The sequence below is a fragment of the Camelus dromedarius genome, chromosome 14 (genome assembly GCF_036321535.1).
Source record: "Camelus dromedarius isolate mCamDro1 chromosome 14, mCamDro1.pat, whole genome shotgun sequence".
NCBI lineage: Eukaryota > Metazoa > Chordata > Mammalia > Artiodactyla > Camelidae > Camelus > Camelus dromedarius.
The window spans coordinates 18,749,557-18,776,165 of NC_087449.1; the positions used below are offsets into that span (position 1 = coordinate 18,749,557).

Sequence of the window (26,609 nt, forward strand, 5' to 3'; positions counted from 1 at the left end):
GTTTTACAGTGTTGTCATTGATTGTCCTCTCTAGATATACCCGTGTTTCCTACGATCACAGCCACTGTGACTTTTCAGGAGTTTCGGTATGATGAATTTGATGGCTCCATCTTTACCATCCCTGATGATTACAAGGAAGACCCAAGCCGTTTTCCTGATCTTTAACTGACACGGAAGATGATGCCGTCTGACCAAGGAAAGCAAGAGAATGCAGAGACCCCAGAAGTGAATCCAAATAGAAGGGACAAATGCTTTCATCGAAGAAAAGGGAATTACATTGAACTGACACATCAGTAATAAGATATAATGAAATGGGCCTCTAATAAGAATTTCAGCAAGTTTCCTGATGTGCCATTTTCAGTCTTTTTAAAAATATACATATTATAAGTGTAATAGTTTGACACCTTAATGACCCTAAGTCCTTCTTAATGTAAAACAGCTATGAGTGCTGTGATTTGTTTTTAAAAATTTTTACACTTCTTGTTGAAATATATATGCATATAAATATATCTATATCTTAAACACTCCTGGACCATTAACATAAATTAAATGTCTTAAGAGATATGAAGCCCTTTTAAACTTGTCATCTTATATTCAAGGTGACCTTTATAAATATTCCTTCAAGCTTTGTTTTCATAAAATGTAAAGTATGTAACATTGTGTATAGTTCAGTAATTTGAATGTTTGTTCAGTATAATGAACTAGAAGGAATGCAGTTTTCTGTAGATGAATGAACCAAATGGTAACCATTAAACAATTGCATTTATATGTTGCAATACATTTCAGAAGGAGCGTTCACTCTGCAGGGAATAAGGTACCTCCTTTAGCACCTTAGTGCAATTCATTGTGGTGCTATTTGTTTTTACCTGAATTCTTTCTTCAATGGAAAATGTTTGTTACTAATCTTCCTTTCATAGAACCTCTATTTTTTTTTTTTCTAAACTTGAGTTTAAAAGTCCTTTTTGTGTTCATGATAAGGTATGGTTAGCATGCTTAAAGATATTCTTCCAAATCTGAGCACTTTAAAAAAAATTCCAAATTTTTAAACTTGCTTCCTAATAAGTGCACATCATTCTGAATATTTTGTTTGTTTTTAGTGGAATATGGCTGCATTTGTGTCAGTTTTAAAAAACAACCTGCGTATTTTAGACATCCCTACATATTTAATGCTTTCAAAATAAGGTAAAAACATTTTATATGCTAACAATATATTTGTTACAAGTTAAATTCCAGAAACGTACACAAAATTGATAATTCCTACTGTTTATTTTTTTAAGTCACAGGAAAATATTTATTGATTTTATCTCCAAAGTGTTAAAATCATGCATTATTCATTTTTGCACTTAAAAATTTTCATATTTATTCCAAGATGGTTTGAAGGTCCAGAATGAAAATAAATTAGGGAGAATAATGTATAACAGTCATAAAATGTTATGTTGTATTAAAGAGCTTAGCTAAAGAAATGTTTTTAAAATGTATCCTGATTAATGTGTCAGAATGCATCTGTCAAGTTTTTTAGAGTGACCAGTAATTTAAACTTTTTCCAGAATTTTAAATTTGAATGAGTTTTAGAGACATTTATTGAAGAGATGATTTATTTAAAAATCCAAAGCATCAACCATAAGAAAAATTTTATAATAAACATCTTTAAAGCTGCATCTTCCATGCTGATACATACTACACTGCGTATGTTGACATTTTAATAAGTACATTTTATAATGAAGAAAAATAATCAGTTAAAAATTCAAAGACTACCTTATGTGGATCTGTTGAATTTTGTGGAAAGAGTGGGTAAACCCAGACTAGGTTTATTGAATAGGAGTTTGATCCCTGTTATTTTGGGAATGTTTGTTGATCAGGTGACTTAAAGATTCTATTATCCTATCAATGATTACAAGAGGCTGAGACACTGAAAGGCAGTGGTCACCGTTGCTTTTAGGCTCCCTCACTTTGTGGGAATATGGCATACTTCCAGGAATATACTTCATAACTCAGTGGGAAAAAACATGGTAAATTGCAGCTTGGGATTGACCAGTTTCCTAAAAGCTGTGAATATTTTGCTGGGGTACACTGGAAGTAGGAAGACTACTGAAAACTTTTTGCACTTGGATTTTGTTTTTAACTCTTTTCCTTTCATAAAGAATAGTAGAAAGAGATTATCCATTCCAGAATGTCTTTGATCACAAAGGACAAGTAAATGTCAGTATCTCTTATGATGGTGAAAACAAGGAGTTATTTAATGCAAATAAACTTTTCACAATGTTAGACTTTCCAAAATGTGCCTTTTAATCCAGCTAATGAATGAAGCCATATGCTGTGTTTCAAGTAAGTAGATAAAAACACTATGTATTTTGATAATCTTACATGAAAATCTAGATTTTGTAATGTGGGTCCATAAATTTCTGCCTTCGTGATTGAAGGGATTGTTTAAACTTGGGGGACTATATAAGACGGTCACCTCAAATGGCCGTTTAAGAACTGCTCAATATTCTTGCCACCAGTATGGTTTCGAAAGAATATAGGAGTCTTGTCTCTAAGAAAATTATTCCCTAGAGACAGTTTGCCTCTTTCTGTAGTCATTCATATACAGAGAATTATCAGACTTCGTAAAAGGGAGGCATAAAGCAGATGCTCTGAATACTGTGAGTATAGCTACATATGGTAGTCTGGAAATTAACACATTTCAGAGAAGCTGAGAGCCATCAGAAGTTGAAAAGACCATTTGGTTTCTTTCTTCTGCTTGGAACTGGTATTGAGCCCCACTCACCCTAATAAAAATGTTTTCATAGTGTTATGCAGGCACAGTTTATCATTCACATCTTAGGGGAAGGTGGTGAATGATTGAGTCTTCTCCCTAGTTTTCACTAAGTCTATAGCAAAGAGGTTATTTCGAGGTCATAAAACGGCTGGAGTAAATACTGAATTAAGGGGTGAAAGCTTCCTTTTGCTTATTTACGGTACTTTTATTTACGAACATGGTTGAGAAAAAGCTGTAAAAAACTAGGTGAATATGAAGTCCTACTTGCAGTATGCTGGCCTTTACAACTGAGGGAAAGGATTGCTGGTTACTGTGGACACAGTATACCTCTGCTGTTAACTCCTCCAAAAGGTATCTTAACCATGTTCTCTAAAATTAACAAAATGCATCCTTACCAAAGTTGCTGCATTTGGAAACTTTCAAAGACAACTGACAGGGAAATCTGCCTCAGACACGAGTGAACAGGAGGTATTACATCGCTTGTAAAGGCAGAAAAACTGGTCATAGCTCGTCGTTTGTGTATTAAGAATTAGCAAAAACTGCTTTTGCAAGGTAGTTTGTGTCATGAATCTGGGGCAGTAGTATCTTAGGCTGCCGTCTGAAAATGTCATCTCAAGTACTACATTTTTTACATCATGTGACCATTCTTACAGTACTTACTGCTTGCTGATGAACTTTTAAAATTGTTACAGCTCATTTTAGCATGGTACTTTCAGCCATAATGGCACCTATGGTACATAGAATTATTTTCCTTTTGCCACAGAACCTAAAAAACACCCCAAAACTGAAGCAAATTTCCTAAGGGTTTTAAAGAAAGGTACTTGGCAGTCATTCCTGAATTTGACTGTTTTCCAGGTGATTAGCCTAAAGTAGAAACTTGGAGTAATATAAAAACAGGTAAGACCCACCTGTACGTCCCACAGAATTCTTGGTCACTGAAGAAGGCGGACAGTGACTGGCTGGGGTGTTTTAAATAATGACTACGGGCAGAGTAGTTTTGAAGGATAGAAGTGAAGTGGAAATCAGGTAGCCCACACGCACTGTGGCCCACCTGCTGGGCCCGCAGTTGGCAAAAGACCTCACCTGAGCTTCAGCCCATCCTTGTAGGTTCTAGCTTGTAGTTCCAATTTTTTTACCCCTCCAACTATCCTTCCCTTCTTCACTGCCTGTGGGCTTCACTCTCCAGCATCAGATGAATAGCAGACAACAAACAGCTTTGAGACTATTAAACCAGCTCCCATAATTAAAGTCAAATCTCTGTAGCAGATCTTTTCCAGTGTTCTGCTCCTTTGATTGAATAGACTGATAAGAACAAAACTACAGGATGCTCATCTACATGATGCTTGTCTTCCAATCTTCCAAAACTTGATACTTAAGTAAACAAATTTGTTAACTTGTTCATAGTGAATCAAAAAAAAGTTTTGGCATTTAGTATATTGATAAAATTTCACGTTGAGGTGACTGAACAGTAATACTAAACATCATTTGGAACATTTCACTCTTGAAACTGTGACCCTAGCCTTCAAGTTCCTATGCACAAATCATACTTTAGCTAACTAGCTTTTAAAAAACGGTATGATATTAATTGTAGTGACTGCACTGGGAAAATAACCTTTACAAAGTGAGACTTTTGTAAAGAATGTGAACATGTCACTTCCCCAGTGATTTTTATAAGGACATCATTTAAAAAAGATTATATATTAAGATCCTTTCTCTGTAAACTCTTAGCTTGCTAAGTAACACTATAAACTTTAAGTATATTCTTAAGAATATTCTCACTGGTAAAGAATTAGCATGGTTCACACACAAGTTACTTTGCTAAAGAATGTCTAAATGAATTTCACATATACTTTATATTATAAAGTGAAAATGGGAACAAAAATAAAAGACTCAAAAATCAGCAACTCCAGAATTAGTCTCTTTACCTCTATAATAAAGCCTTAGTAACAGACATATTCTGGATGCTTAGAAGCAGCAGTAGCAGTTCCATTACATCCATATTTAAACAACTACGTGCACTTGAGAAATACTTTAGATAGCACAGGAATGAAATGTATTAGATTTGAGACAAAAGGAACAGAAATCTCAATTCCAACTTAAAGGATGTGTATCAATCTTCAAATGGCATAAACCACTTAATCTGAAGAAAGTGGTATTGTTTGCCAAGGAAAAGTCTTGCGAAGGCTATGATACCCACACCAGAACCTGTTTTAAGATGCAACTCCAAGGTTAATGTAAAGTTAAGTTTTTACTGTTCTAGCAGAAGTCCAGTTTTTCTTTCTTTCCCCAGGTAACTAACATTTTTCTACCCTCCACGTATGAGCACTACCAGGAAGCTTATTATCCAGAACTCAACTTCACAAAAATGTAAAGGGTTACACAGCCTTCTCAAAGCCTTATCTGCATGCAGTTTATCTTGGTGCTTTTTCTAAAACATCCCAAACTAAATTATTGTATAGTTTTGAAAAAGCTCCATAATTAAGTTGCAGGTAACGTTTACTGACCTAGGCACACAGGGCTACGTTTTTTTTCCCTAACTACCAACAACTTTGCAAAGGTAGGTTTCACTCCCACTTAGTACTGACAGGAAAAGGAAGAAGGTAAGAAACAGATGTCTCTGCAGCTGTAAATGAAGCTCAAATTCATGACTGGACTCCTACATAGCCACTACCTCACTTACTCTTGAAGAATATAAGCAAATAAATAGCACAAACATTTTTCTAACAAAACCACTTTTATTTTTTAATCATTTATACTAACAAATACAGAACAAAACTCAGTGTGGAGGCAGTGTTCACTTGATTTTGACTGGTTTTCTGTGTTAAAGGCTCGTGTCCTACTGCAGCCCTACCTTTGTGCATAAATATTCATTGAAAATAAACTAAGTATGGACTCCCTTCACTGTAGCATCTTAGGTAAGTGGCACTGTTTTAAAGCCAAAAAATTCTTAATCCCTTTTGACAAGTTAGCATACTTTTATTCAGATTACAAGTAAGGGAATAGAATTGATTAATACTAGGTTTAACCAAGTGAAACTGCCTATATTTTGTTTTTGACTTACAAAAGTGACGTCATATGGTTCAACCTTCAAATTTTTTTCTAAAATTTTTTTTGTAACTTTAAAGAAATGTCATTTGCATTCAACTTTGTGTTTAAAAATGCAGTGATTAGGACCATTACTACAACTTCTTACTCACTATAGACAAAAATTCCTTTTCATAAAATCTTTAAAAAGTTACTATAAACTGTAAAAACAATGCAGCTTGTCTATATGGCATTTCAATTTTAAAAGTAAAAAAAAAATTTATACTCCAACTTGGATAAAAGCTACAATTCCAAGTCTCATTTTCCCCTTAATCCCAGCCACTCAGACACTACGCATTTCATAAACGAATAAATATACACTATTTAGTCCTGTACAATAGATACAGATCATTGAGTTTCTATACTATTTCAGAAAAGTATGTTCATATTCACCAAAAATATAAATTTACTAGATACAGGTGGGATCATTTGTTCATCCTAAAGTTCACTGCTTTACTCAACCCAAGTCCTACACCCAAAATATAATAAAATTACACTTAGAAAAAGACTGTTTTAGATAGACCTTAAACCAATTTTGACAATTCTGATGGCAACTAATCACTACAGTGATGGATTTCATCTTATTACTATATTAAAATGTGGGTTCAAAGGGGAAAGAACTTGATTTGTAAAATGAATGAGGTAAATGTCATACATTCAACAGCGTAAATAAATACAAATACGGTTTTACAGGAACATAACATAAGTTTAAGGGTTTTATTATCAAAGTCTTGTAAAACAATTTCAGAAACTGTACATCAACATGGCACAGACTGTAGCCTACTTTTGTCTTTACTGCACAAAAGTGAAGCTTGGAAACTCCTGTAAGAAAACAGTTGCCTAACTACTTTGCATTTAACATGGAATCACTGTGTGCATAAGATTACTACTGCAGTAACAGTAACACAAAATTTATTGGTTTTATACAACTTGAGATCAAATAAAAAGTCCATTATCAAGTAGATTTGTCTTATTTTAAAAGCATATGAAGGTCAATTTAAAATGCACTATCCCCTTTTTCCAACACTGAGATTAAAACAAATTAATAAAAGGGTGGAAAATTGAAAATCAGGACAAGAAATAACTTTCTTTTACAGATGGACTTCAGGATAGGCAGATAGCTTTCACTGATGTAGCTGTGGAATAAATTATTTCAGGAAAAAAAAAATTCCCAAACACCTTATGAAAAAGTATACAACTCTACTTCAAAATATGCTATTTAACTTACTGCCAAAGACAGTTTCATTTGAAATCTTGTTTCTGTAATTAAAGCCTAATTATAGCCATCAAAAAAGGTTAGTGCATATATAACCTTTCAAAGTTAAACAAAAGCCACAAAAATTTAGCCACAAGGCTTAAAGGATTATCTATTTCAAATGCTCATTTCCAGATGTAACTATAAGAATGTTAATTTGTCAAGTCAACAAACAAGACCATAAATAGATCCATCATGTTGGAGGACTTTAATGACATTTAGGATATTCCTGCCACAATTAACATGCAATCAGTGCATTCCCTACATGGCCCTATTACGGCAATGAATCAAATTCTAGAAATAGACTATAAGTGAACTTACTTAATAAAGGAGATCATACAACATAAACAACCCATGCCTGCTGTAGATGCATGCAGCCTTTCATCCTTGTCACGAAGCAGCACCAGCACAGGAAGACTGCTTGGCTACTCAATTAGATTTCACCCTGTCAAGAACGGGTCACCCACGTATCATTTTCTAAAAGCTTTGGATGTAAAAACTAGTATCAACACCAGGAGCTTTGTAACCATTTATAACTCAGGGCTGTGTACATCTAAGGTTTGAGATGAACAAATACAGCATTAAGAAATCACACAAAGGAATGACACTGATGCATGTATACAGTTGGATTCCCACAGAGCTGATACTCAGTCACTCATATCCATGTCTTCTTCATGATGATCATCCCCATTCACTTTGGATTCTCTTAGTGAATCACCCGCTCCCTTTTCCACAGAACATTCTTTTGTTTTAGGGGAACCTGGTTCTGTTGTTTTCTTTTCCTCTTTTTTCTCCTTCTCGCTGTCATACCCCTGTTCCTCTTCATCGTAATCCCGTGTAACCTGCTTTGCCAAGGAGAATAACAAAAGTAAACGTCTTCACAGCATAAACACTTCTTTAAAGGAGCAGCACCACCCAAAACACCAAAATAAATTAGTTTGTAAACATACTTTCACATCTTTATCACTTTCTGATTTTCTTTCCCGTTCCTTTTCCTTATCTTTGCTTTTCTTCTTCTTGCTTGTGGATCGTTCTCTTTCATCCCTGCTTCTTTCTTTGTCTTTATCTTTCTTCTTCTCCTTTTTATGTCTAAGATGACAGTAAAATGTTCTTAAAACAAGACACCTGAAAGGAACTGCTCAAGAAGTTTCATCATTAATTAAGTAGTGGTAAGTTTATACTTGTTTAGATGATGAGCTTGACCTAAGTTTGCTCGCTATAAAGAGGACAGCAAAGATTCAGTTTCAAATCACTAGATACAAGCTGTGCACAAGTAACACACGCAGGGAGACTAAAACCTGGTTACAGGTCTAAACTGCCCAGTCCTGGGTGCAGCGTATTAGAACACAGTCTCAGATCATGAAGAACACATCAACATGTCCTTAGCACTTGAATTCCTGAACAGGAAGAAAAACTCTAGGACAGTTTCTGAAAAACAGGATGGATCTAAATGACCAATATTCTTACCTCCTAGGGGATGGTGAGCGAGACAGCTTTCTCTTGGGAGACCTGGGCTTCTTAGGGGACCTTGTGCCGCTTCTGCTTCGTCGTCGTCTCCTCTCTCTAGAACCACAAATGTGCAAGCTAGACTTTAAAATACAGTATTATCCCCAAATCGCAAACACATCATAGCACATGTGTCTACCACGGAGCTCCACTAGGAACAGGCTTCTGATAACTGAAAGATGCTTTTTTCAAATACTGTTTTGAGCTGAAGAATCAAATGAATAATAAAAAACTACAATTCTCTTTGCAAGTATGTGCCTTTAATGCCTTCAAGAAAACCCTAATTTATAGCAATTCTTCTCAAAGACATTATGTCATTATTGTAACATCAGAAATGTTAAGCCTGAGGAAAAACTGATTAACAAAAATTCTAATTTAAGGAGGAACAGTCTGAAGTAAATTATTATTTAAGGAATGTTTAGACTCATTCAGTGGCCAGAACACAGGATGATATGTTGTGACATGAAAGGCTGTTGCTAATAAAATCCAAAGTTAATTTTAAATCATTAAGTAAAATTTAGAGAACTAGAGTTAGTGGTAACAGAGAGCAGACTAACTCCCCGGTGTCCTGCAAACCACGGCCCTACTTCAGCCCCTGCTCTGAGCAATCAGCTTTAAGATGTCCCCGCCACCTCTTTAAATTTTGACTTAAAAAAAATTTCTATTTCTGTCATTATTTTCAAAAACTGTAAGACCTGAAAGATGACTATTATATGACATTGGCACAAAGAAAACAAAAAAATAAAGCCCTACACGTTCAGCTGTCTTCACTGAGCTTCCAAATGGAGCTGAAGACAATAAACACCACCTTACAAGCCCTGTGACCCCTTGTCCTGGAAACATTACAGACAACTGTTCCTTCATCAAGTATTTACTGAGTTTGCCAGGATTGTGTACCTCCTACTTTCTACTACTGCTTTATGTAACCAACACTCCAAACTCCCTATATGGAAAAGATGTTTTCTATACTGTATTTCTGTGCCCCCGATAGACTGTAATACTTGCAAACATATAGTAGGTATTCAATAAAAATGGACAGAATATGCCATAATTTAGAATAATCCAATAATTAAGCAGGATAAGGTACTCATGAGTAAGTCCATTAAATAAGGCAACAAAAATATGCCTCTAGTTTTTAAGACATAAAAATACATACTGCATATCCCACCTTTTATGCCCCCTTGTCCCCTTAGACCTGGTCTGGCATTTCCTTGGGCACTTTTATCTGGTTTCACTTTTTAAATATATATTTAAAGACAATATTCAACACCCCGAAAAGGAACCCCGTATCCTTTAGCTATCATACTGCAACCACTAATCTACTTTGTCTTTACAGATTTACCAATTCTGGACATTTCATATGAACGGAATCATGTAATATGTGGTCCTTTGTGACTGGTTTCTTTCACCTGGCATAATGTTTGTAAGGCTCATCCATATTGTAAAGTGTATCAGTGCTTTTTTGTTCCTTCTTACTGCTGAATAATATTCTGTTGTATGAACGTACAATTTTGTTTACCTGTGTTAGTGAACATTTGGGTTATGAACAATGCTGCTACGAACACCTGTGTACAAGGTTTTGGTTCTCTTGGGCGTATCCCTAGGAGTAAAACTGCTGTGCCAAAAAACTTTTATGTTTTAACTTTTTTAGGAACTGCCAAAACTGTTTTCTAAAGCAGCTGCACAATACACCAGCAATGTAGGGAGTTCCATTTTCTCCACATCCTCACCAACACTAGCTATCATCGCTCCTCGTGGCTGTCACGTGGTTTTGGTTTGCATTTTCCCAGATGACTCATGTGGAACATCTATCTTTTCATTTGCTTACTGAAAGCCTGCATATCTTCCTCAGAGAAATGTCAAATCTTTTGCCCATTTTAAACTGGGTTCTCTCTGTGTGACTGAGTTGTAACAGTTCTTTACATAATCTAGATACAAGTCCCTCATTGGAATATAATTTGCAAATACTTTTCTAGAACTCTGTGAGTTGTCTTCACTTTCTCGACAGTGTTCTTCAAAACACAGATGTTTTTAGTTTTGATTATCCCCAACTTATCTATTTTTATTTTGTTGCTTGTGCTTTTTGGTCATCCAGGGAATCACTGCCAAATTCAAGGTCGTGAAGTTTTACTTGTATGTTTTCTTTTAAGAGGTTCTTAGTTTTAGCTTTTACATTTAAGTCTTTTATCTGTTTTGAGTTAATTTTTATATACAGTGTGAACCTCCTAGTGAATTTAATCAAGATTAAGAAAACAAACACTGCGGTAAAACGTGTAAACTAGATTGGAAGAAAATGGAATTAAGTATGGACAACCCTTACTACTATCATAGGAATTCCATGGTCAGTGTGAAAAATATATTTTCTGAAGAGAAAGTTTGCAACACTGAATTTTCACTACAGCAGGTTAAAGACAGAATAACTATTCTAAGAAAGACACAAATCAGAACCAGCAATGCCTCCAATTATTTTATCAACAAATCACTATGTGTGGGAAAATTTTATTTTGAGCATTAACATGTAGATATTTTAAATATAACTTACTGTAATAAAATAAATTTAATGTAATAATGCAGTATCTTTTAGCCATTAAAACGTAAATGTTTAGGGGGGAAAAAAAACCAAAACACAAACAATTCAAATTAGGATGTGAAATGCACAGACCAAACAGAAAAACTGACCTCTGAATTCCATGTCATTTTAAATACACTCTACACCATTAAATATTAAGTGAAAAAAAAGATGAACTTTAGGTTATTCTTCACAAATTACCTTTGAAAACCTTCACTGCTGAAGCATGTGGCTATGTAATGGAAAACATTTCACGCTCACAGCCTACTGTTATTCTTGCAAACCAAGTTAAAAAAAAAAAAGGCATGAATTCACAATACAACCCTACCTGCTTGCACTTCTGGAACGTCTGGCTGTGCTGTAACTTTTTGGTGGTGTTTTGGAACGTTTCTTTTCTTTGTCTTCTTTCTTTTTGTCTCTAGTAAATGAACACAACTTATGAATGTATTAGAAGATTCAGCTGATATAAATTTATACTGCACTACAAATAAAAACAAAAGTACAACCAAATCTAATCCTACTCTTAAAATTTTATTCTGAGAGAAACTACAGAAATAGTAACCAGTGGCATATTTGTGGTAAGCAACTTAAATAAAAAAAAGATGGCCAGTTCCCTGGAATGTCTGGTAATAAACACTAATAGTTTAAATAATTTTCTGTAGGCTCTTTAGCACTCTTTTTTTCCCTCTCAGCTGATTATCAGTTTCCCAACCATGGCTCTAAGTCCCCTGTCAGGCCAAAACCCATACAGCACTACCAAGATTAATTATCAACATTATCAGTTATTGTACCAAAACATACTCTCCATGTTAACCAACCTCTATCACAGACAAAGCCAGCCTTCTAACTTTTCTCCTGCTGCTACACATTCAGAGCAATTCAATGTTACTAGAAAAAAACATCATAATGGGCTGGCACTACAACCATACTTCAACTCTAAATCTTTTTACGAATCTTCTAAGTTTTCTTTTATTCCCCAAGCATTTTTTTTCTCCCCAAGACCACTATTCTCCCCAAGGTTCCAGGCAAAAGGTAATTAAATAAGTGTAAGTCCCTTATACCCATAAATACAACCTATTTTAAATTATTCTGTAACTATAGAGATTAAAGTATCTCTTTGGAAAGTTCCTTGAGGAAGGCATGCCTAGTTGCTCTTTTATAGTAGATGTTTCATTAAGCTTATTTATTTGACTGACTGAAGAGATGACTAACTCTAAAACATCACTAAAAGCCTCATTAGAGGCTGAACACTCAGTAAAGCTATCTTATAACTTCTGTTCCCAGTTGAGCTAAATGCTTACCAAGAATAAATTTTGTTGCCCCTCCACCCCAGCCAGTGGTCTTTATTATTTTAATTATATAATTAAATATACAAATGGATGAAGTAGTATAAAATACAAAGCTGCTTCTAGAAAATTAAGGCAAATATTTAAAAAAAAAAGATAAAGGACAGATGCTGAAAAAAGTGCTGTGAAACTACTGTGTGACAATTATAAATGGGGAAAAAGAAAAATCTAGGTAGTTTCAAGTGACAAGAGTTTTCTTGACACTTTAAAGGTGGTTCAAATGAAAACACAGTGATTTGGTATGTGTTACTCACAACTAGGCCTACTAATTTAAAAGCGTTTGTCCCTATATGAAAAAGCAGAATACTGAATGAATATTTAAGCTGAAATAAAATGTTACAGTGGAGATGTTTGTTTTTAATGAATCCTCACTTTAACGGCATACTAAGAATGGCTGGTGACACTAAATCCTTAGCAATAGTTTAACAGAAAGGAGGAAGGGAAAGAAGGCAGTAGGCCAGCTAGGAAACTGTACCACAGAGAAATCTTCTCTAGGCCTTCAGCTGTAAGTGGAACCTCAAGTTTACAAAGGAGCATAAGAAAACAAGGCTAGCCTCCTCAAACTGTAGTTTCTCCCTCAGTCTAGTCCTATCTTCTATCACCTCTTTTGTCATTAAGCAGCAGCATCTAGGGGTGTTGAGAACTCTAAAATTTGCCTTCCCACTCGGTGTTAACAGTCTACTATACCTGTTTTTTGATGTGCTCCTTGACCTTCTCCCTCTCTCTCTGGAATGAGATCTTCTCCGTCTTGGACTTTTAGATCGTCGCCTACTCCTTGACTTAGAATGTGATCGCCTTCTTGATCTGCTTCTTGACCGCCTAATAATGTAAAAAGAAGCAAATACACATGTACTAATGTAAAAAGACGAGCTCTGTTTCTGACTATTTCATATAAGCATCAGAGAAAAGACTCAGACATACGGGCTAGCCATCAGTGAGGGTCATTTCCTGCCACTTCCTGCCGTTACTTATTTGTTTCACATAATAAGCATCTGTGATACCCTAGAAATTAGCAACACCTTTTAACATCTTTTAATTCCTCATCTTTTAATCTTTTGCACAACCTATCACACCAGTCCTTCTATGTCCATTGAAATTTCACTTCAAACTTAAAAATACTGTCAGAGAAGGAAAATAAAAAATATCTAACTCATGTGAATCGTTTCACAATTACACAGCATTTCTGTCTTGAGTCCTCATTATTGCAAGTTAAATCTATCAATTATCAAATACTTATTTATACTTCACAAATACCCTCATAATAAACCTAATAAAGTTTTCTCCTTCTCAACAGGAATATTATTCCCATTTAAAAAATAAAAATCACATAGTTTGTTCCCTTCTATGATTTCTAACTGTTGGTCTCTGAAATAAATTCCACTTCTTTAATCATTTAAAAGAAATCTAAGCAATGCGGGCCTTATACAGATTTACACAATTCAGTACAAGCTACCTCTTTTACTCTTATGTGTCTCACTGTCTCTACATGATCATCTCTTTCCTGCCGTGTAAGAGATGTTACTCTTTGTGCCTACCACATACCGCACCCACCCCACCCTCTAACTTTCTATACTTTCTCTAACAGGGCTTAAGAAGCCCCATTAAACTTTTGATGCCATTGATCCTCCTTCCTATATTTTATTCCATTTGATTTTAAGAATAATTAAAAATAAACTGCAGTTCTTTGGTTAGACTTGGTCATTTAACTCCCTATTGAACCATTCAAACTCTTTTCATGAAAAATTTCAAATATAGTCTAAACATTCTGCCTTCACTTTTTCTAAGTGCCAGAGGATGTACATTTTTAGAAATGCACAAAGATTTCTGTTCAAATCTCATTTTTAAGCCAGTTAATAAGACCATTCATTATTTAACCTCTTTGAGCCTATTATTTCAGCAAAGAAAAACAACAGCACCTACAGGACAGAATAGTTGTAATTTAAATGAAATTATGAAGTCCAGCTCAGTGCCTTACTGTAGACATCCATTACTGACTCCCTTCTTTGCTCCTACTGATGTGCTAACACAGCGTCTGTTGCCATCATTCTCCACAACACTTGTTTCAAGACCCATTATTAGGAGTTATCATCAAAGTCAATATTTTTATTTTATTCATCTCATTTTTGACCTTACTTTTGAAACTATTTACTAAAACAATCTTTCTCAATAACATGTCTCTATCCTAGGAAATTTTCATGTAATGCTTACCTACCTTTCTGTAAGCTCCATAAGGACTGGCGTATGTATGTCTATCTTACTACTATAGCCTTGAGCAATTATTATAGTGCCCGACTTCAACAAAAGGTACTACTAACATATTTTGAGTGAAATATTGACCCTATGAAATATCAAAATTATCACTTATTAAGAATTTAAAAAATTTCTGGGAAACCAAAACTGATGCTATTAGAATTAAGTATTAATCATCTTTTGATGATTCTGGTTTTAAGAAAACTTTAAGTCAATAATCATTTTAGCTAAACTGTGTTACACATTTATCCTACCTTTAATGAACATAAAAAAACATAGCTATAGAAGAAGGGAGTCATTAAGCACATTCTTGCAGGTTTCTTTCTAAATACAGTGATTAATACTACAAAATAGCTTAAAAAATCTAATAAGCAGAGGCATTGCATCGATCTGTTTACTGTAAGGTCCTGAAAACAGTTATTTTTCAAAACTATTGTACTGCAAAGCCACTTCCACACATTTACTAGTTTGTATAAGCTTATAAATATTAGACAGATATAGATTATCATATTACATATCTAAGAAAAAAGCTTACTGAAAATGATGGTCATTTTATATGCCAAGATGTGTAAAATACCACAAACTCATAATTATCTTTCTGCTATGATACATTACTACAAGTGTCCAAAAGCACTTTGTTCAGGGAATTAAATGTTTCACTGTTATTTCCCACTGGTCATAATTAAATTAAAATTGGAAAATCTTAGCATTTTCCTAGTATATACAGAAGAACTTAGATATAGGTTCTCCTTTTGAAGTGTTTTTAAGTGTTTAACTAAGCCATGAGAGTACTTGACCTAGAAGGTTAGGATTCTAAAAGCAGGCATAGCTCAGAGATACTGTGGGTTTGCTTCCAAACTACCACAATAAACTGAATATCACAATAAAGTGAGTCACAATGAAATTTGTTTTTCCAGTACATATAAAAGTTATGTTTATACCATAATACAGTCTACTACATGTACAATAGTACTGTCTAAAAAACAGTGTACATGCTTTAATTAAAAAATACTTTATTGTTAAAAACTGCTAAATATCACTGGAGCCTTCAGTAAGCTGTAATCTTTTTGCAATAGTAACATCAAAGATCATGATCACGGATCACCATAAATATAGTATAATGAGGTTAGCAATTTTCAAATGGTAAATGGCAAGTGTGGAAAGATTAAGCCAAGCTGAACAGCAGAGTACCCTGAACACCATTCTGCAGTTTTATGTATCAACTTAAGGCAATAGGGAGCTTCTAAAGGCTTAATAGAGCTGCGACATGTCCTAGATTTGGGTTTCTGAAATACATCTTTAAGAATAAGATGGGCTGGAGGAAGGTGAGTGACAGACATACTAGATAGAACAACGTTGTAACATTCTGCCACAGACTGAATTTTTGTGTCCTCCAATATTTTTATGTGAAACCAACCCCCAATGTAATGACATTATAAGGTAGGGGCCTTTAAGGGTGACTGGATTATGAAGGTGCAGCTTTGATGAGCAGAATTAATGCCCTTATGAAAACAATCTCAGAGACCCCTCACCCATTCCACTATGTGAGGACACAGCAAGGAGACAGTGGACTTACAAATGAGGAGGCAGGTCTTCACCACACAGTAAATTTGCTGGCACACTGATCTTGGACTTCCTAGGCTCCAGAACAGTGAGAAGTAAATTTCAAATGTTTATAAGCCACCTACTCAGTCTGTGGTATTATGTTACAGCAGCCAAATGGACAGTCTAAGAAATGACTTAATGTTATATGGGGAGCATGAGGTCAAAATTATTTCCAAAATAATAACAAGGTATTATTTGCCTTTTCCACTGTTGACATTTACACTAATGTGCAAAAGCAACAGTGGTGTAAAAGTGCTGCATCTCCTTAGATCAAGCTAGTGGCAACTGAACTTCTCTATCACAGTATTCTTCACTGGCACTTAAATGAAAAAAACAAAACAATGAAAAAAAATTTCACCATTTTCATTAAGAATGTCTGATAAAGCACTAAAAACTACTAATTTTATTAAATCTAGTTCCTTGAGTACTATTACAGAATTACTATTGACTCATAATTTTAAATCTAGTCCCTTCAGGAGTATTCTGTGTAATGAAATCCAAGTATCCATAAATCCTTTCTTCTGATACTCACTAAAGTTTGAAGACTATGGAGGAAGACACTTGTGTGACTGAGTGTGAGCTTACCCTATTGCTTTGGCCATGAAATATCACCTTTAATTCAAAGAACTGAACATGGTTGTTCAGACTTAGATATTTGGCAGACATTTTCATGAAAAATGAATAGTTTATCATTTCAAGGAAAACAATCTGATTTGTTGCCAATGATAAAACCTGAGCGTTCAAGAAGAGAAAATTAAAATTTGGAAAACCTGAACCCACCATTGTGAACTTGACAGCTTCCTAATACTTAAAAGGGTGTGGTGATACTACCAAGTCATTTTTTGTTACTGTGTAACATAATGTGTCAACATTTGAAAACTTGAATAATGCAATAGATCAATTACTTTCCAAACCACCAATATATAATCTTACTAAAGCATGCCTGGGAAAAAGATCCGCTCCATGTATAACAAAGATCAATAGATTTTAAAGTAACAGAATATAAAAGATATTTTGGCATATTATTATGGTTTCAGATTCCATACTACTCACAATTACCTGAAAAGACTATAAAAATTACGGTTCCCTCTTCTCACTACATATTTTGTAAAGCCAGATTTTCTACATATATGAACCAAAATACATTGCAGTAAGTTGAACGCAGAATCCTGTACATGTCTTCTATTAAGCTAAAAATGAATGAAACTTGCAAAAAAGTAAAACAAAGCCATTCTTTAAATTTTTTCTTGAAAAGTTTTGTTTCAAAGCTATATTAATATGAATGGGTTTGCTATTGTTATTTCAAATGATGGTTTCAAATTTTAATATAGCCAATACCAAAAGCTGTAACCCACACAAACAAAATAAGCTCACTGGGGGTTCTTGTATTTTCTGTAAGTATAAAGAGGTCCTAATACCAGCAAGTTTCAGAACCACTGCTCTAGAGAACCTTACAAATTTATACAGGGATGTCACGTGAAAAGGAGAATAAACTGATCCTTTTATCCTGTTCAGTCGTACTCTAGGTAGGATAAAAGAATAATGGGTACTATCAATTAGTTTATCCAGTAGTACAAAGAACAATCTCAAAAAAGAGTAACAAGTTGTCATCTGCAAATATTCAAGCTTTAAGATGGGTAATCTGCAGGTCGCACCACGACCTTCCATGTTAAAAGTCTCAGGAGTCTAGTGAAAAGTCAGAAACAGAATTCAAGTCAGAAGTTTCAAGTCCAGTGCTCTTTGCACAGTACTAATTCATTTTAGTGCTCAAATCCTAGTGGCTTCCTCCTATCCCTGGATTTTAAAGTATTAATTATCTATTTAGCCCATACTTTTTCTCTATGTATGTATGTGTGAGCACTGACTCACACACTCTAATAGCAGTAGTTACTAAAACCACTTTAACCAGGAGCTAGGTAGGTTAACAGCTGGGAGATTAAGGCTATGACATAACAGAAATCATCTTTGTCTCAGGTACAACTGACTACCAAAAACCATCCATCTAACCTGTGCCTGGAAGATGAGGGAGTCCTCCTCCTCCTAGAACGTGATCTTGACCTCGAGTGCCTTCGTTTTTCTTCTTTCTTATCTGGATTTAAAAGAAAAGGAATCTGGACTTAGAGATCATCACGTGGGACGAATACTATCATTCTGGAGTCAGTCTAAGAATTTATTATCTTAATTTTTAGCTTTTATACATAATCCTTAAGTTCAGGTAGCCAAAAGTTCCTCTGACTATTCCATTTGTCAGACTTACAGGGCTGTGAAGTGTCATCCGTAAAACAATCTGTGAAAAGAATCAACTTTCTCATTCTTTACTCTCTAGAGGTTTTTAAATCAGGAGTCCCTTTTCCCATTACTTTCCCAAATACAGCTATAATTCACCTAGATTAAAACTTTTAATCTTCACATGTGTATGTATTAATAACATCTCCCCAACCAGCACTTAAGTGTAAAAGATATTTTTAAAATGTTTATAATGAGTAAAAATAAAAAATAAACACTTTAAATTCTTGATCCAGCAAACATTCCTTCTTTCATTCTTCACTTAGCTCTATGCTTCTTTCCTAAGTGTCCAATAAACAGGCTCAATATTTGGGCCTCCAATTCCATAAATTCATGATTCATTCACTCTTTTCACTATGCTTCTGTGACAGACTGAATTTTAGTAAGCTAGCCCTCTTCTTAATTTTCAATTGTGGAAGTACAAGGAACAGAGCCCGAATGATCTGTCACCATTTCCTAGTTTTAAAATACCACAAATTCCTTTAACTTATGATGGAACAAGAGAAATAAGCCATTGCACTCCTCATATATGGACTTACCAAAGTTGAGATTGAGTTCCTTGTTTACATTAAGATCATTTCATTAACAGGATTCAATTTATTGTAAATATTATTATTAATAAATCAACAAAAATCTTGGGACAAAAAAATTCAGAAAGAAATCATTTTCAGTCTTTTCAGTTATGAGTTGTCAACAAAAACAGAAACAGTTACAGCATGGGGTCCTGGCTCTGGAGGTACATAGATCCAGCTGTCTGTTGAAAGTTCTTACTGTATGCCATGTGACCTTGCACTATCTAATATTTTGTTGATTAAATGAGATAATACACATAATACACTTGGTATTAATTTATCCATTATACTTTAAAATTATTTCCCCAATACTATACATAATGAAACCCATCTAATGTATTAAGAAACAGTGGAAAAATGAATAAAAATGATTTTTAATGGGAAAAAGAACTCAAGACCAAAGATCCAAATATATATAGGCAGACAATGGGATAACCATTTCATCTCAAGAAGACAATCTGCAAAAGTGACATATTTGCTTTTCTTTAAACAAATGGCTTAAACAGAAGCATCTTTAGTAGGTTTTCTCAATCACAGAAAAGACTAAAATCAATCAGGCTACCCCAACCTAGGCAAATATAAACAATTAAAAACAACCAAAAAACCATAAATTAAAAATAACCAGAATACCACAGCCAAGTATTAAATGATCCCTGGCACTAAAGTTCTAGAATGAGTCACCCTGTTTGGGGAGTGGGAGGCACCTGTCTTGTGCACTGTAGGGTGTTCAGCAACATCCCTGGCCCCAGTTGCAACTAACGTGGTAACTAAGCGTCTCCAGATATTTCCAAATAAGTCTAGGTGACAACCCTCCCCATACCACCTGCCCACTCCCAAATGAGAATCACTGCACTGCATGATCTTTTATCAAGTATGAAAACTGAGATGACTAGAGTATTACTCAACACGTCTGTGAACAATGTCACTGCACAAATCTACTTCACCTGGTTCTATAGCAGCAGAAATGAGGGACTGTGCTTCTCGTACTCTCTTCATGGCTTCCTCTATCTCTTTACTAGAGGTATCTGATTTCAGACTTGGTGAAACAAGACCAGCAGCTACATGATTCAACCTGGAACAGAACCAAGAAATGAGGTCTGAACTATTTTAAAAGCATACAGTAACATTTCAGATAAAAATGTTTCCTGTATAACCATTTTAGTAAGATACTCCTTGGAAAAAAGGGGGGGATTCCCTGATAATTTTAGTAAAACCATATATAGTGTAGTAACTTCCTGAATATTTACAATGGCATCTGCATTTTAAGAGGCTTAGAGAGAGGGAGGGCTTAGCTCAGTGGCAGAGTGCAGGCTGTTTGCCCGAGGTCCTGGGTTCAATCCCCAGTAGCTCCATCAAAAATAGTCCTAAGTAAGTAACAAATAAATGGTTCAGAGATATGTGGAATAAGGAAAGTCTGATTTCGGTGAACATCCATTAACACATATTAAGAAAAGTTAGCACATGGGAGGATTCTTAATTAACAGAACTTTCCTTCATATGATTTAAAAACTTTCTACATTATCATAATTTTATCGGGGAAGAGTATTACTTTTGAGTTTCCAGATGGGGAAAAACTGAGGCAGAGGTCAACAGCACACTGAAGTTACTCACAAAATTCCTGAGTGGAAAGGTTAGAGATGTACCTTAAGGGTTTATAGAAGCGACAAAATACTGTGGACACCAAATTGAGGATGGTAGCTATTTGTGGGTATAGTGGGAAATGTAAACAAGAATGAGTAGACAGGGAGTTTCAACTGTATTAGTGATATTTTATAAGCTGGGTGGGTAGATACATGCTTGGATTTTTGCCTGATAACTTTTAGGAAAAAACACCACCAACTACAGTTAAATGTTTCTGTCTTGCCCCAACCCATGTTCTCCCACTTACTGACAGTGATTTTCACCAAGTTAAAAATTAGAAGCATTAAGCTCAAATTTAATAACAAGAAATTCCCAATTAAAACAGCTCATGAATTTGTGATTATCTCAGGAACGAAACGTTAACAGTTACAGTGTGAAGAGGACTTTTCAAAGTACCTAAAAGGTGCTATTATTACGTGACATGTGCTACTCCTCTATCTTGGGCGAGTATATCCCTCACTTGTGTCTTCCTTTTTTATTCATCTCCTAGGGCTTAGCCACTCTGACCTTTCAACTAAATTCTCCTCCCTGTAGTAAGTTCCCATAGCTTTACTAGTTAATGTCTCCCTTTCTGACTAGAGTATAAATGCTATGAAGGTAGAGGCTTATAGCAGACACTCTATATACCTTTTTAAACGAAATCAACTAAAGATAACATTTAGTTCTTTTCCTGTCATCTTGGTATAAGCTATATTTACAATGATTTTCAAGGAAATTACACCAAAACAAAACCCTTATAGATGAGCTTACCTATGGATTTCTCCCTTTGTTTCTAGGAAACAGAATTATGTATTGCATGACTTGAGATAACTTTCTTTCAGCTATCAAAAAAAACCTGTTCTCTAGACATTCACATACTGTATCTGTATCACCAATGGAAACAAAGAAAATACCCTTACTTGGGATCAACAGTACTCATAAGTTTCAGCAACTGATCCGCAGCAAGAGACTACAAAAACAAAAATGCAACAGTGAGAACACATAAAACATATGACTGCTATTTAATTTTTTTAGTATGTTGAAATGTCCTAAGACAACCCAGTGAACCTACAAAACTAACACATTCCAGGTACAACGGTGACCAGCAGAAATATAATGCCAGCCTATCATGACGTATTCAGTTTTCTGGTAGTCACATTAAAAAAATAAAAAATAAAGACATTAGTGACTATAGTAATAGATATCCAGAGTTGCTTTATCAGGTTAAATATGCAGATTATGAAGCTGAATAGTTTAGATTTTATAGAATTATCTCTTGGGTTATTTTACCACTAAGGGAAAGGAACATTTAAAACAAAACTCAAAGTGGTTAGTCAGTAAATAATCAAAAGATTTCCATAAAGTAAGGACTTCAGAAAAAAGTTTAGCCAAATTGCAATGAGAGAAAACAAAAATTTCCAAGTGAGTAAGTGGCAAGAAAACAAATTATGAACCCACGTTCCCATCCTTTCATGACTTTTATTCTGACTTTATAACACACTGATGAGATGCTGCCTTCCTGTGAGACTACTTTCTATTTCAAACTTTATAAATTCTTTGATGGCCAAAGGGCAAAAATAATGCTGTGACTTTCAAAATCTCTCATTAACAAGTTTACATTAAGAAAAAATTATTTCTACAATATAACAACCATTTATCTCCTGCTCTTGAAACGTTAAGTAACATTTAATGAAATAAATCCTTTAATTACAAACACGAGCTCGGAGTTGAAGGGCATTAAAGTTATACCTGAGAGTTCAAGTTTGCTCCAGGAAGCCCAAGTGCAGCAAGGGCAGGATCAAGAGTAGGAGCTCCCAAAGCAGCCAATGGAACGGCGCCAATCTGCAAAATTTCAAATTTTATTTAAATCAGTATGCTGTGTGAGCTCTGCTGCAACTAATTTAACTATGCCACTGTAGATCAAAAGCAATTATAGACAATCTATTAACAAATGGGCATGGCTGTGTTCCAAAAAAATTGGCAACAAATGGGGGCCTGGTCCAAGAGCTGTAGTTTGCCTACCCCTGCTATACATGATGGCCTCATTCTTCACTTATTACAGGTCATACATTTATCCCTAAAATGAGAATTTAGAAAATATACAAAGATTCTCAATGCATTCTTGTGCCACTTATAAATATTCATTGCTTCTTAGAGCCAAATCTACCGCTTGTTGCCCTGCTGTAAGATACTGAAGGCAGGACCCTTATAAGCACTTCTCCTCTGACAGCTGGCCTAATGTTAGGCTTTATCTGTCAGGAGAGCTGGAAGGACACTGACTATGGAAGGGGTTTCTCTTCCTGGTTCCTACGTCCTTGTTCTGTTCCTGCAGTGCCACATGGGACACTGACTGGCTTTCACCTCAGTGAGCTGCAGTGCCACTCTCTTAGGTGGCTTCTCAGCAAGTAATGTGGATAGACAGAAAATTTTTACCATCTGTCCTTTTGAAGGAGGTCTAAATCTTAGCCTCAAGGGGGAAGAGGATCCCTCCCATATAAATGTTTTTCTTGTGTTTTCTTCCTCAAGCCTAGAAGCAGTGGTTGATTCCTCTACCTGCAATTCCTGAACCTTGAGCACTCCCCTGGTAATCTCCTGTTACTTGTTAGTAATTCCTTAAACTTTTCTTCTTCAAGTTGTTATTTGACATAATTCTGATTAATTTAATGCACACAAACCACGCAAAATCCTATTGTTTGGAGGCAGTGTGACCTTCTCCACACGCATTATGCTTTAAAGTTCTCCTAGTTTCATTATTATTCAGTAAATACAAGGTACCAAACCTCTTGTAATTTAAGTGTCTACTGAGTACAGCTGAAATACTGTTAAAACAGTTGATCTTAGCACAGGAGCTAGGGGTGCTGACTCTCCGAGTAGAAAATCCATCTATAATTTTAGTGTTACAGTCAGCCCTCCATATCTGTCATTCCACATGCCTGGATTTAGCCAACCTTGGGTTGTACTGTACCATGTCTCAACTGAAAAAATTCCCGTATAAGTGGATCCAAGCAGTTCAAACTCATGTTACTCAAGGATCAGCTGTACTATCATAACAATGGCTTAGTCATTACACAACTTTATACATCAAAGGTATCTACAAATTACCCAGATTCTTGAATTTAAGTCACCTTCTTAACTTAATAACTTAAACCCCAAGATAAGAGCAAAAAAAAGAAAGGAAAGATTAAACTTCACCTTAATTTTTTTTCCTCCCAGGCCAAATGAACATATCATTTTAAACAACATTCTCAACAGAAATCTCATGCCTCAGGAGATTTTTTTCCCCCCCACATACTTATAGGCTATTTTGAGAACTGGTGACAAAACTGATAAAATATAATTTTCAGAATGTTCTTAAGATGCAAACTTCCAAGAGATTCTTTTTAATATTTATGATTACAGTACAGCCTTTTACAGTGCTGTAACCACATGATAACATGTTATGACCGAGAATCACAAGAGCACTTAAAAAGCTCAAGTATTTTTAGCTTTATCCACAATTCTGTGTTCCTCTCCACCCTCTAAGAATTCAACAGAATACCTGGGTAAGTGGGTTAGGTGTAGGCAGGAGTCCACCACCAGGCAGAAGACCTGCCACTGCGTTAGCTGGTGCCAACAGAGACAAAGCCTTAGTCTCATCAGGAATAACTCCTGCAGAGAAACATCCCTGCATTAGAACACACTCTTTTGCAAGACAGAAAACACACAAAAACACCCAGAAAATGTCTCCCTGAAACACCACCTGAGTTTGTTGAAAGTACTTATGTTCGCTAAAATATAAAGCTTGATTTCTATGATTTATCATTAATTTTATGTCAGAATGAAACTTCAATGTGTGAAAATCTGTTTCCTTTTTCTCTATAAATGGTTAAGTTTCTAGAGTAAAAAAAAAATAGCACAATACACACTACTTTTTTGTTAACACTGCCAAGATTTCATCACCTGTACTCGATTTTTAAGTCATGAACCAAACGTAAGCAAGCACAGTCGGTTCTCCAGGGGTGTGCTCTCAACTTTCAAAAGCTGTTTTATGAACAACGACTCGTGTCGGCTGCTTCACTATAAAGCACACAGAAAAATCAAGATACACAAGACAAAAAAAGTTTGATTTAGGGGTTAATAATATGGTACAGTTACTATGATTTTCTTTTACACCTACCATACAAATTTCGTAAAAATTAAGAGAAGAAAAGTATGTAAAGGAAATATTCTGTTGGAATCAAGCGTAGGGCTTTTGCTGACTCATGAAAATGAACATGAATGCTTCTGAAGGTCTCTGAATACACACAGGATGTGTGTGCGGGAGTGAGAGAGAGAGAGAGAATAGGTAAAACAACATGGCACATTCCTTACCTGTACAGTAAAATGCTTTATGCTCCAGTATGTGCCATGCTAACCAAACCAAAAATACTGCTACATAGTGTCAGTTCAAAAGCTAACTTAGCCAAACTCCTAAAGCCAAAAATGACATGTATGTCTGTTTTTAAAGCCTAATCTGTGTATTCAGATAAAATCTAAGGGTCCTAAGACAAATATTTATGTAGACAATTTAAATTCTATCCAACAGCAAAAGCCCTATATAGATGGATTAATCTGTTAATGTGCCCAAGCCCCCAAAATGAGAGTTCAATATACAATTAAACTACATATTTGCAAATACCAGTAGTATTTCTGTAATACATATTAAGAAACTGCATCTCATCATAAAACATACAATATGTACAGGGCACTTAAGAGAAACTGGATAAGCTGCAGAAGAAAACTGTTGGGTGGTATTTTCAGCAGGGCCTGGTATATAGTTCAGGCTGAACCAGGGAAAAGAACTGTAAAACACAACAACAAAAAAGAAAAACCACTGTTAAATAAAGGTAATGGTTCCTTCCACCTAAACTGAGAAGTGCCGATAATATAAACAAATGTATACTACACAGCACTGTTATCTTGCTTGTGTCAGAGCTGTCATCAATTTAGATACCAAGAGTTATGGAGGGGGGAAGGGGAGAAGATCATTTAGATATAGGGCATTAATGCATTATTAACAAACCTACAAAGATTATGGGATAATTTTGCATGCAAAATTATGTCTCAAGAGGATATTATTAAGTATCAACATCTTACTCAAATTAGTGCATTTGTAACATTTCTGGCAAACTAAAATCCTCTTGAATTTACTGTGAGACACCTGATAGAAGATCTGCATCCATTAAAAAAAAAAGTCATGCATCTGATCCTCTGATTAAAAAAACTATTTAAAAATAAATCTACAATTTAAAAATAGCAATGAGGCCCCTCACCAGTTAATTTTCATGCGTCAAGAGTATATTTTTTACTGCTGCTTTGATAGAACCATGAAATACTGCATGAATGTGTAGAAACGAAAGAAAAAGAAACAGACAAAAGAAACAAACATTAACCAAGGAACCTAAATAATCCCCAAATCCATTACTATTAAGAGTTCCTTCCAAATCCAGCTATCTCAGTTTTACCAATTAAGACTATTCCTTACCGTAGACCTTGTCTCTATTGTTCTAAAACACTGACCAAGAGTCAACACCAACATGTAAGAGCTAAAACCAGGGTGAATGGTGACAAAGGGATTGAGTACATCAGTTGTTTAGTGGAGGTTATCAACATTAATACAGCATACCATACCAGTAATTAAGTACACCAAAAATAGATTCTGGAACTAAATGCTTCTGTAATTCTATATATATTCCTAAATATTTCACTTTCAAAACAGATCCAGAAAAATTACCATGAC

The 26,609-nt window shown here is 35.1% G+C and overlaps 2 protein-coding genes across 13 annotated transcripts in view; one reads left to right on the forward strand and one right to left on the reverse strand.

Moving 5' to 3' along the window:
• Positions 1–2,794, forward strand: part of ANKRD13C (ankyrin repeat domain 13C) — a 79,694-nt gene extending 76,900 nt beyond the window's left edge. For both annotated transcript variants that reach the window (XM_010989024.3, XM_031465379.2), the window contains one exon: positions 35–2,794. In XM_010989024.3, the coding sequence (XP_010987326.2) occupies positions 35–165 (131 nt within the window). In that variant the 3' untranslated portion in view covers positions 166–2,794. The remainder of the gene's footprint in view (positions 1–34) is intronic.
• Positions 2,795–6,545: 3,751 nt separating this feature from the next.
• Positions 6,546–26,609, reverse strand: part of SRSF11 (serine and arginine rich splicing factor 11) — a 38,295-nt gene continuing 18,231 nt past the window's right edge. For 4 of the 11 annotated variants that reach the window (XM_031465374.2, XM_031465375.2, XM_031465377.2 and 1 more), the window contains 11 exons: positions 24,390–24,499; positions 22,601–22,693; positions 21,772–21,821; positions 20,176–20,303; positions 18,381–18,462; positions 16,345–16,404; positions 13,206–13,337; positions 11,501–11,590; positions 8,565–8,681; positions 8,048–8,186; positions 6,546–7,942 (listed from right to left, as the gene is read on the reverse strand). In XM_031465374.2, coding sequence (XP_031321234.1) covers positions 7,745–7,942; positions 8,048–8,186; positions 8,565–8,681; positions 11,501–11,590; positions 13,206–13,337; positions 16,345–16,404; positions 18,381–18,462; positions 20,176–20,303; positions 21,772–21,821; positions 22,601–22,693; positions 24,390–24,499 — 1,199 coding nt within the window. In that variant the 3' untranslated portion in view covers positions 6,546–7,744. The remainder of the gene's footprint in view (positions 7,943–8,047; positions 8,187–8,564; positions 8,682–11,500; positions 11,591–13,205; positions 13,338–16,344; positions 16,405–18,380; positions 18,463–20,175; positions 20,304–21,771; positions 21,822–22,600; positions 22,694–24,389; positions 24,500–26,609) is intronic. The other 7 variants (XM_010989021.3, XM_064493458.1, XM_064493455.1 and 4 more) reach the window with 6 other exon arrangements.